General features: G+C 32.3%; 1 protein-coding gene across 3 annotated transcripts; it reads left to right on the top strand.

Moving 5' to 3' along the window:
• The first annotated feature begins 3,793 nt into the window (after positions 1 to 3,793).
• On the top strand, positions 3,794 to 10,967 carry LOC111394667 (ADP-ribosylation factor-like protein 2). Of its 3 annotated transcripts, none has more exons than XM_023020593.1 (7): positions 3,794 to 3,921; positions 4,055 to 4,169; positions 7,127 to 7,219; positions 7,307 to 7,417; positions 7,496 to 7,658; positions 9,339 to 9,419; positions 10,470 to 10,967. In XM_023020593.1, the coding sequence occupies exons 3-7, from the start codon at positions 7,155 to 7,157 to the stop codon at positions 10,605 to 10,607; spliced, it is 558 nt and encodes a 185-aa protein (XP_022876361.1). In that variant the 5' UTR covers positions 3,794 to 3,921; positions 4,055 to 4,169; positions 7,127 to 7,154; the 3' UTR covers positions 10,608 to 10,967. The 3 variants fall into 3 exon arrangements, with proteins under 3 accessions (XP_022876361.1, XP_022876360.1, XP_022876362.1); XM_023020594.1 differs by having other exon boundaries at positions 3,821 to 3,912; XM_023020592.1 differs by having other exon boundaries at positions 3,816 to 3,912; positions 7,127 to 7,417.
• Positions 10,968 to 12,191: the final 1,224 nt, after the last annotated feature.

The following is a 12,191-nucleotide window of genomic DNA, read 5'->3' as shown; positions in this document are numbered from 1 at the left end:
CACGTCCAATGCTAAAAATTCAATGTACTTCAATTGGAGCTGTTAATGGATTGGATTTTGATCTGAATCCGATGAAATTAATGGGAGATAAATTTATGATCTTAAATCGATAACCCAATCGAGATTCGAATTCGATAATCCGTTAACTAAATGAATCAATGGATTGAATTTTGATCTGAACTCGATGAAATTAATGGAAGATGAATTTGGGGTCTCAATATAATAAGTGAGCCTATCAAGATAGTTTAAATATTTTTTAAATGAATAAATAATTAAAATCTTGTTGAGACTATGATTTTCAATGAAAAAAATAAATGAAATCTTTATTTTTCTAATTTTTTCAATTTCGGATTGGATTATCGGATCGAATATCCGATAACATAGTTAATCGGATATGAATTTAGTATTCAAATATACGTTGGATTATTGGATTAGATCGAATAGGATAATTATTCCTAACGGATCAGATCGGATTTTCTGATCCGATCCATATATCCAATCCATTTACAGTCCTAACTTCAATGCGATGATTCCACAATCGTCTCGGGTTGATTTTTACGGAAGAGGATGGGTAACGTACCGTCGACGAATGTTCTCTTCTTTGCCTCGATTACGTACGGAGAAACAATGTGTTGTGACAACAATTAGGGTTGGACATGGTCCGGTTCAGTTCGGTTCTTACGAGAACCGAACCGAACCAAAATTTTCGGGTATTTAGTAAGTGGAACCGTCGGGTCCAAATTTAATTACGGAACCGTTCGGGTTCGGTTCCATTCAGTTTGGTTCGATCCGGTTCAATTCCATTCGGTTCCGTATTATAATTAAATTTTTTAATATATACAAAGTTACGTTAATTTAATTAATGATATATTTAATATTAGCTCTTACAAAATAACGTAGTTCAATCTTATGTGTTTCACGTCTCTCTTTGCTGAATTTTTCATAAATTTGATTATTAAAATTACAGAAAGAGAAAGATAGCGAGCTCAAAATAATTAAGAGAAATGTTATAGAGCTTTAATTCAATTTTATCCGGTAGAAACGACACTACAGTAGAATAACAGATTTGGATAAAATTGAGGTCAATTTGATTAAGTCGATTTTGAACTGAATATTAGAAATAGGAAAATCATATTTTGTGGTTTGAACTAAATTAACTAGTTAATAAATTTATTTAGAAAAAATAAAATAATTGTACTTATTTAAAATAAATTAATTTAAAAAATTACGAAGATTCGATTTTTATTCGGTTCTTCGGGTCTTGGCCTAGAACCGAACCATACCCGTCGGTTCTTGATTCAAATACCCGTTCGGGTATTTAACTTGAGAAGAACCATCGGGTTCGATTCTGTTAGGTTCGGGAGTTTTGTCCAGCCCTAACAACAATTTAGTCCTCTTGCTAACCATTTGCTCTGGTACGTCAACAACATGTTTCTTACAGGGTATCACTTCCATTGCCTTCTCTGGCATAATTGTCACGTCATCCAAACTCGCGACATTATCTGTCAAGTTGGGGGTCCTCTCCGATATAGTTATATATATTATTTATTTAATTACTTTTATTTAATTAATTATTTAATTACTTAATTAAATAAAAAATCAATATTTAATTTAATTTCTTATTTAGATATTTCGTTTATAAATTTTACAATATATACAATTATTACAAATATTTCGTCCCCTCCATCTGCACCTCTCCCATTTCCACCGACATCCATAACGATTTTAATGAAATATTTGTGTATATCCCCAGCCCTCCATTGTCACCCTTTCTGTCACTGTCTATGATCCCATCGTCTGCGATCCCATCGTCTGCCGTCTGCATCTCAGAGGAAGGCGGTAGAGGTCTTTCCTTTAGGACTTTTTTCCTTTCTATCTATAAGGTGTGCTTCTGCTAGAAGAATGTCTTCCAAACTTGGATGATCGGACAATTATCTGAGTGCTTGCCGAATTGGCCACGGCCCACTACGCTAATTGATTTTTTACTCTACATGTCAATGGGGATATGACTATGATCCTTCTCCTCGATCAACGGTGTCAGTTCAGTGAGCACTTCAAGTTGACATATTAACATTTCACTGAGTTAATGATCATGCATTAAGATTTCGAAATGACGTACAACGTAAAATTACAAATGAATAATACGTACCTCAGGATCGTCGATGAGAGCTGATAACTGTCAGTTCTGTCCCTATGGATAGTTGTTAAATGTGTCAATGTCATCAACAACTTCCAAATGAAAGACATCGATCAACGTCTTCTTGCGATGACACCTCAGTATGCTCTCTACAGTATAAACACCATCCTCAACTTCAACTTGTCAGACATATCGTCGCATTCCCTGAATGTGTCTCCTAACTGTGTCATTGTTATTTTACTTATTTAGGGGGCGTTTGTTTCTCATTTTTGTAAAAATGAGAATGAAAAATATAGTTATTATGTGCCCACACAAGAGATAGAAATTCAAATTTGGTGGCCCGATATGATGGATAACGGTCATATTTTTCATTTTAATGGGGAAAAAAATGGAAAACAAACGGGGGCTTAAATTGTTTATCTAATATTTAATTGTTAATTATTTATTCAATATTAAATATGTATTTAAATTATTTATTCTAACTGTTTAGTATTTATTTAATATTTATTTTGATTGTTAATTGAATGTTTAATTGTTTATTTTAAATGTTAATTATTTATTTCAATTGGTTATGTATATTTAATTACTTATTTTTATTATTTATATTTATGGTTCATTTAAATTATTTATTTAAATTGTTTAATTAATTATTTAAATTACTTATTTTTTATCTTTTATTTATTGTTCATTTAAATTATTTATTTAATATTTAAATGCTAATTATTTATTTAATATTTAATTACTTATTTAAACTAATTTTTATTATTTATATTTATTTGTTATTTATGTTAATTAATTATTTTTATTGCTTAATTAATATTTAATTTACTTCTTTATTGAATTTATTTCGATTAATTTATTATTTCAATTAGTTATTTATTATTTACTTAAATAAACAATATAAATAAATAATTAATATAATTCATGAAATATTTAAATAAACAAATAAAGTATAAAATAAATAATTACATATTAAACAAATAATATACACAAACAATTAAAGTAATTACTTGAAAATTTAAATAAACAAATATTGATTTATATAAATTATTTATTTAATATTTAATTTAATTTTTTATTTAAATATTTCATTAATTGTTTTAATTGGTTATGTATATTGTTTGTTTAATATTTAATTAATCTATTTAATTACTTATTTTTATTTTTTTTCCATATTTATTTACTTCATTTAATTATTTATATTAACTTCTTATTTATTTTAATTGTTTATTGAATATTCAATTGTTTACTATATTTATTTCATTGTTTAAATTATTTATATTTTAAATAAAATGAAATAAAAAACAATTAATTATTTTACTTATACAAACAATTTACATAATTCATGAAATATTTATAAACAATTAAATTCAATAAATAAATAAAAATGGTTGGTACCGACCAATCCAGACAGCCCAGCTATCTGGATCTTGACTGCTGGCCCCTGTCTGGATCTAGACGGCCTCGCTGTTTGGGAAAACTCCATTTTCGACAAGTTCCGTCCCATTTTTTCACTTTTCTTAACCAATTCAATTTCAACTTCAACTTCAACTTCGACTTTTCTTTCTATTTTACCTATAAAAATTTGTATTAAACTCATAATTTAAAATATACAAATCTTGAACATTCAAATTTTATGTATTAAACTCAAACATTCAAATTCTCACATGTGTTAGATCTTAATAGTGAGTAAATTACAAAGAAACAAATCTAATTGTTAAGAAATAGCGATCTTCAACAATCGTCGAAGTGAATTCGATCTGAGCGGTCCGTAGGTGACGTTGGTGATCAGATTTTTCTCGCTCTCTCTTTGTTTTCTCTTGCGTTCTTCTTACTTTTGACCCTTTGGCTATTGTTTACATTTTCATGTTTGTTTGTTTGTTTTTTTTTTTTTTTTTTTTTTTTTTTTTTTTCAAGGCCATTTTGACGCTGCTTTCTGCCACCATTTCCTTGTATTCTACCTCTCCTCCCGACTCCCGCTATCTCCCACTCTTGCAGCCGCACGTCCGACGGACACACGCCGCCACTGCCTGTAAGTATTTCTTTATAAATTACTTTTATGTGGAATGCTTTAGCCGGGATGAACGAGTTATCACCATTTCGAGTTGAGGGAAGTAGATTCTGGTGGAAATTTGAAAAAGATAGTTGGAAAATTATGTTTAGGGCTACAATCAAAGATTGTAGGGTTTTGGCCAGATTGGAACAATTGATAAGGCTTGAGATTGAACAAATTATTTAATTGAATCTACCATAAAATTAGGGCAAAAAAAGTAATAGCATTTAGCTGCTGGTCCCGAGGGTTTTTTGATCAATTTTTCTTCTGCTCTCTTTTGTCGAATTTCTTCCAACTGAAAACATATGTAATCACTCTAATACATGAAATTAAAAAACTGATGCAAAAAAAAGAGAAACACAAAGATCTTCTACAGATCAATATAGAAAAATTATGAGAGAAATCATCGTATGGTTCGTCGACCCAGTGATGCATGGTGAGAATCCATTATGTCCTCTACCAGATTTAATAGACAGAGCAAGAGAGATTTGTTGTCTGAATAGTTCAATGATTGGCCTCACGTCCTCTCGAAAATAAAGCGAGCAGGCAAGAGGGTTTGACATATATTTATAGGATGTTGTGGACCATCGAGCTGTTAAAGAGTTGGGAGCTGCCAAAGGTGGTGGTTCTGATGGTGGAGGAGGTAGCAGAAGAAGTGGATATGTTGCAGCAGATTTCTAGGGCTTGTGTCGAAGAAGAATGTAATACAAAAGCAATATGAAAAATAGGAAGAAAATGGCTTCATGTACAATGTGAAAAAGAAAAAAAGAACGTGTTTGGGAAGCAACCCAAATGGCCATATTGCCCTTTTTTATTATCTTCTGCTCACCATGTTATCCGATTTTATTTCGTTAATAAACTGTAGTGATTTTTTTAATAGATAAAGGTGTTTCTTGCTAAATTACTTCTTGTTGTTCCTAGGAAAATAGGATTTAGGCAAATATATTGCATATATAGTGTTTGGTAAAATGCCTGTGTGGACTGATACGCTGTATAAGATGAGACGGGATTCACTGAGATGGGCTATGTTTGAAATCTTTGCTTGCAATTAGACGGTTAGATTTGAGAATGGATGATAAGCAGTAAGCAATGCGCTGGTAGTGTTTTATTCCTTCCTGACTTCCTTTAATGGTGGACTAGGGAAAATGGTGGGATTTCCGTGAACAAATCTAATCAGTTGCCTTTTAAATATCTCATTCAGGTCTCCTATTTTTCACCTTTTATTTTCATTATTAGAACTAAATTTTTATCTTAAGTTCTTCGACAAAGGATTGCTACTAAGTTTTTCACAGGAAAAGAAATCATTATCAATGGGCATTTTATATCTATTGTTGTCAACTTTCCGTACAACCCATTTCTCTCTTGATTGGCCTGGGGACTAGGTCATCTCATCTGTGAATATGTTCTTAATGGTCTCAGGCATGCTATCAAATTGTGTTGATAAATGTGGCTTTCTCATGTTGCATCTAATTATGTGTTGATCATAGTTGATGAAGAGAAGCTAAGATTTAATATAGGTTTAGCAGTGTTACTAATCGATGTAATTATTTTATCCGTTTCCATTGCTACGTCTTAGAGTTTGAAATCAATAAATTGGAAGCATATGTTTGCATCTCAAGATCCTATTAATAACTGTGAAAGGATGTACTCTTATTCTCTTTGGCTTCCTTGTTTAAAATGTGAGAAAGAATTCTAACCTCCGCAAGACCTCTTTCTGATTGTGAACTTTTGATATCAGTTTTGAATTGATGTATTTAGTCTGTTGATTGAATCATTTAATGAATATTTTTGTTATATATTTCTGTGCTTCTTAATTATGTTTAGTCGAACATACTTTAATAAATCAATGCATTGTGTCAATCGCCTTTTTATAATTAAATAAAAAATTGACCTATCAAAAAGTGAGCTTTTGCTATTTAAGTTAGGAAAAAACTGGTTGTACAGAATTTTTTCATAGAATTCTACCGGAATAGAGACAAGTGTGTGGTTCCCGTGCTGTATAAAAAATGCCAAAAATGTGTGTGGGCCCCAGAACTGTGAGTTGTCTTTATATATTCTGCCAAAATTCTTTCTGTACGTGTAGAAGCATTCCTTTAAGTTAAGCTTTTAGGCTTTAAAAGTCTTTCCAAACACATGCTGCGATATTTTGATTCGTGGTCAATGGAGTCTATATATATATTTTTTTTGATAACTATGAGTGTCCGGGCCAGCTTACGGGCACCTCGATTAATTCCACAGGGCTCTGAAGTTTATAGCTGGGTACTCACCTCAATGACCTTGAGGGGACTCAAACTGGTGACCATTAGGGAGCAAACCTAAAACCTGACCACTGAGCTACCCCTCATGATTGTCAATAGAGTCTATATAATCCATTAAAAAAATAATATGTGTTAAGTGAATTTCACCAAAACATAAGAAAAACTTGTTTATACAAAAATACTTTGTTCATTTAGACGAGAAAGGATAGAAATTAAATGATAAATTTTTAACTCGATTTCTCATTTGTTAGGTGTGGTGTCCTAAACTAGAACCTAACTAGGGGTGGCAAATGGGTCGAGCTGCTTGTGAGCTCAACTTGTTCAGCTCAACCCATGGGCAGTTCAGGCTCAATTTAAAATGAACCATGGGTCAAGCCATAATTTTTTTTCATGAGCCGAGTGGGATTGACTCGTGAAATTATGAGCCGGCTCTTAATTACCACTTGTGTAAAATTTCAACCTCCACCATTCATTGCCTTTGTTTTCCCTTTCACATAGCGTAGAGATTCCGACCCTCAGCCCTACATATCTATTCTCACTACCATTATCAGTAAGCACTCTCCAGTTGTGATTTGCTCTAAGTTAAATTGGCGATCAGTAAATTATTCATTTGCAATTCCAATTTAAAGTTGAGAAGTGAACTGAATCCCATTTCTTCTTGTCGTCTTTGTTGGTCAGAATCAGAACCAGTCGTTGATTAACGAAAATGGGTCTACTTAGCATCATCCGGAAGATCAAGCGCAAAGAAAAGGAGATGCGTATTCTTATGGTGTATGAACACATATTTGTCAATTTTTCGATTATATTCTTAAATATTAACTGCTATGTGTTGAATTTTTTTTTCTTTCACTGTTTAAGGGGTCTTGATAATTCCGGAAAGACAACAATAGTACTGAAAATCAACGGGGAAGACACCAGTGTAATCAGTCCCACACTTGGATTCAACATTAAAACTATTAATTACCAGAAGTATGCCTTTTCTTCTCTTTTTTTGGTGCAGTTTCTGTTTTTATTACGTGATTGTGGATTAATGCGGGTTTATGGTAGGTATATTTTGAATATATGGGATGTTGGAGGGCAGAAAACAATAAGATCATACTGGAGGAACTATTTTGAACAGACTGATGGGTTAGTCTGGGTGGTTGATAGTTCGGATCTGAGGAGGCTGGATGATTGTAAACATGAGTTAGATAATCTTCTCAAAGAGGAGGTACATTTTTGTCTTTTATTTTTATTTTTAATTTTTGGATCAAAATTGTCTGGTACTTGAATTATACGATCTTCTGAAAGAAGTGGCACATCTTTTTATCAATATATGATGTTGATTTTGTGATGTACTGGAGCCTATGTATTTGCATTTTGCAACATAATGGAGATGTGAATTTTGCATCAAACTACTGTGAATTTAAAGTCATATGTGAGTTGTGTCCCTCTTATTGCCGTCTGCTGAATGAAGGAAATTTTATGTTCTTATGAAGTTGGCGTTTGCAAATTGAGATTAGAGGTTATTGCTTCTCTAAGGGTCTTGTTTCTCTCCTTTCCCCCAAATTGCATCCAAGTGTAGTTGGATAATATTGTTTCTTTGATCTGTATTTGCTTCTCTTGGGCAACGATGTATTTGGTTTTACTTTACAACTACCGCTTCCGCATTTGACTGACATTACATTTATTACAATATTGAATATCAAACTTCAAACTAATTCCTTTGTTTGAGGCTGCAGTTTCTGCATTTTACTATTCTCGATGGCCGATTTGGTTTTCATTCTGAAATCAGAATCATTATTTCATCATATTAAAGATATGAATTTTTTGATCCACTTTGCTTAGGTTTCCTTCCCATCTTCTGGGGCAGGGTGGGAAGTTGTTTGCATAATATATTTGAGATGGTAGTATTATGGAGAATGTGGTACTTGAAGCGATTTTTGTGAGTAGAAAACCACACTCTAGAATGGTTACACGTCCATTACTCCCAATGAACCGTGCATCCTACAACCATATTAACAACTTGAATTAATAGGTTATATGGGTGCAATTGAATAAAGTGCCCAAGTTGAATATTTGATACTAAGGACAACCATTTCCATTCTACATAAGTTGGGAATACTTTGTCATGTCTCCATGTCCTTTTTAACTTTGCAGATTGGCCAAATCAAACACGTCAACCATCATCTGGGCTTAATATTCACGTCCATGTGCCTGTAAGATGTCACTTCTAGTTAGGATACTCATATTGAAACGTAGAAATCACCTTTCAGTTGGTCAAATGTATTGAAAGTGTCCTGCTTCTTTAGACAAAAAATTGTAATTCTTGTTTATTTGCTCTGCTCACTAATGAGCAGAAACTTATATATATTCTATTAGGAAGCTTTACCATTGAGACAAAGATGATTTGGGAATTTGTGGAACCTGAATGGAATATTTTTGTATAGCCACAAGGAGCTCTGTACACAATTATTTTTAGTAATCAATTAGTTATAACTTGTAACCATGCTGAAATACATTATTATAGTCCTTCAAATTGGATACCCATGTGGAGTGGAAATGTCTTCGACCTGAAAGTATTTGGTTCCTGGATCGATCTTTTAAAGGTCAAATGGTTCATACCATTGAAATAGGATCTAAATAATAGTAAAGATAAAGCTGAAAGGGTCTATTGTTTAATGCTTCCCTAAACCCTTTTTTAGACAATGAATGCAGACATACATGAGTATACACGTGGAATACGTTTTTCCCTTGTGCATTTCAGCGATCTTTATTTCTGATGATTAATTATTCTTCAAGTAAGTGTCATTATTTTCTGACAAAAAGGAGAAAACAGTCTGACAACTATTTTACGAAGTTGTCCTTTTTCAGTAATGTGAGTTTTAACATACCCGTCATTTTTTAACAGAGATTATCGGGAGCATCACTGTTGATTTTTGCTAATAAGCAGGATATACAAGGAGCTCTTTCACCAGAAGAAATAGCTAAAGTAAGGGTAGATGCTAAATAATATCCAGTAAATTTTTATTTGATAATGTGTTCCTGTTGCAAATATTTCTGCGTTTTTGCAATTTTTATATTGTTCCTGTAGCAAAATATAATCTTATTCTTATGTCTTTAATCAATATTCATATGATAGAGGAGTTTAGAGAGCCCAATTATATTTTATAATGATGATTGAAGCACAATTCTTGTATATCAGATACTCTTTTAATATATTTTCTATTATCATCCGTGCATGTGTGTTTGTGCAACATGCTAGCAAACACGTTGATGAAAGAAAGTTATAAATTTCTGCACTAATTCTGGGGTCAATTTTGTTCTTATTTTTCGTCATTTGTTCTTTAAGCAGTAAGGAATATTCCTATGTGGTAGTTTCTATTGTCTTTAAACAATACTCATATGATGGAGGAGTTAGTGAGCCCAATTATATTTTATAATGATGATTGAAGCACAATTCTTGTATATTGGATACTCTCTTAATATATTTTCTATTATCAACTGTGCTTGTGTGTTTGTGCAACATGCCAGCAAATACGTTGATGAAAGAAAGTTATAAATGTCCACTCTAGTTCTGGGTCCTATTTCTCATTTTTACGTCCATTGGTCTTTAAGCAGTAAGGAATTTTCTTGTGTGTTAGTTTCCATTGTTTGTAATAAACGGCTTTTGATACGAGGTTGTTTTTTTTTTTTTTCCCTTTTTTCTCGGTTGTTGGATATGTTTTTAATTTTCTATTTTTAATTTTCATCTTTGACTTGATAATTATTTATACTATGGCAGAACTTTGTTGAATCACTGGTTGCAATATTCTTCTATTGTAGAGTAGAGAGCGGGAAAAAAAGGGTCGAGTCTTGCAACACATCCACCGCTTTTTTAAGAGCTGCCTTTTCAATATCTCATTTTTGCTGTCATTCTTTTCCTTCAAATTTTATTTGCATCTGTTTAAATGAATTACGGCCTATATATTCTACATCTAACCCATGTTAGCCTTTTTATGTATTTTCTTTGTACTTGAAAGTGCGTTTTCTTGTTTTTTAGGTGCTCCACTTGGATGCCATGGATAAAACCAGACACTGGAGAATTGTGGGATGTAGTGCATACACTGGGGAGGGACTGCTCGAAGGGTTTGATTGGTTGGTCCAAGACATTGCATCTAGAATCTATATGCTTGACTAGGCCATACTGGCATACCGGGTTTTTTACACAGTTAGCTCAAAGCAAATATGATGAAGTACGATGTATTTTTTGGAGTATTAGGCAGACGTCCCTAGTCGAGAACGTCAACCTCTCGTGATTATATGTTAAGCTATAAACTCTCGAAGTTGAGGGCTTTAAATGCTTAACGCTCACCATGTTTTAGAAGTTGTATTTCTTCTACTGCGATAGTCCTATGATTGTTCCATTAAAGTGGCCATCTGAATCTTGTTGAATATTTCTTCTTCTGATTGTAATATTCAAGAATGATTGTATGATCAAAGAGCACGTTTATAAACACAATCGACAATACTAGACGACCACATAAATATTTCTAACTTATTTTTCTTCCTTAATTTCGTGTACTATTACAAGACAGGATCCCAAATTATGTTATAGCATGATAGCTTCTATGATGATTATTCATTCAATCGTGCTTCACGTACATGCAGAGGCTTGTGCAGACACAATGGTGGGGTCCACGCAATTATTATTATTATTATTTTTTTAATACTTGAACCTGCTTTATAGTGAGGGGTGTGTAAGACCCCTATATGAATAGTGTCTTGTTCTCAGGGCATTATTCTTATTAATTTGAGCCACACTCCAATTCCATGAAGTATTCTTATCTTTGTAAGTAATGCTGCCTATCGTCGGTGGTGTTAGCACCAATCTAGATAGCATTGAAATTTACCTTCACAGTTAGTGATCAATAAGAATAATGTTATTCATTTAATAGTTGGGTCACTAGGAGAAAATGAATTTCCTGGTTCATTGTTTAACGTATATTAATCTAATGATCAATGAATATCATCTTGACTGGTAATGATAATATTAATGATGAGTAATTGTACTCGATCACTAATTGTAAGTTGTAGGCTTTACTACAATCTAGATTGATATTAAATATTACTAGTAATAGATAACATTACTCCATCTCAATAGAGAAAATTAGCTTCCTTTTGGATTAAAAGTCTACATGATAAGTCAATTTATTTCATTAACAAAGATTATTTAGTTGTATATTAGAAAAATGCATATGAAGTAGAGTGTAGTCCCCTTAGTGAAAATTAGGACTTCTAATTGTGCATATTTTACTGGCTTAAAACAACAGTAAATAAAAAGCTCTAAATTTCAAAATATTTTTAAGGTTTGAAAGTTACCAATCTCTGCAGGTCAAATAATGTAAGTCACATCAATTATTGCAACACTTGCCTCATGCTAGCCAATATGTTCTTTACATATTTTTTGCATGAATAAAGCCCCCCTGTCATTTGTCAACTACTTCGATTTTAAGTCATCACTTGCTTATCTAACAGGTGAAATTTCAGGTGAGCATAAAAATACTAATCTACATATTAAGTCCTTGAGCTTCATTCTGGGGAGATAATGTGTTTTTGAATAGTAATTTTTGAAAAATGTGGGGTTAAAAAATAAGAAATTTTTTTCATTTACGTTTAAAATTACTTTGTTGAAGAATGTATGGTTAAAAAATGAGTTTTGAAAAAATGAATTTTTTAAAAATAGGGCTCAAACAAGGACTAAGGCTTGATGTTCTATGTTAAA

The sequence above is a fragment of the Olea europaea genome, chromosome 5 (assembly GCF_002742605.1).
Source record: "Olea europaea var. sylvestris chromosome 5, O_europaea_v1, whole genome shotgun sequence".
NCBI classification, from domain to species: Eukaryota; Viridiplantae; Streptophyta; class Magnoliopsida; order Lamiales; family Oleaceae; genus Olea; species Olea europaea.
This window is presented reverse-complemented; position numbering and strand designations above follow the sequence as displayed.

What these genes read in the sequence shown, in the direction of transcription:
- LOC111394667 (XM_023020592.1), top strand. Translation starts at nt 7,155, where the DNA reads ATGGGTCTACTTAGCATCATCCGGAAGATCAAGCGCAAAGAAAAGGAG. An exon ending in AAAACTATTAATTACCAGAA is followed by an intron (nt 7,418 to 7,495) that starts GTATGCCTTTTC and finishes GGTTTATGGTAG; the next exon opens with GTATATTTTGAATATATGGG. An exon ending in ATAATCTTCTCAAAGAGGAG is followed by an intron (nt 7,659 to 9,338) that starts GTACATTTTTGT and finishes ATTTTTTAACAG; the next exon opens with AGATTATCGGGAGCATCACT.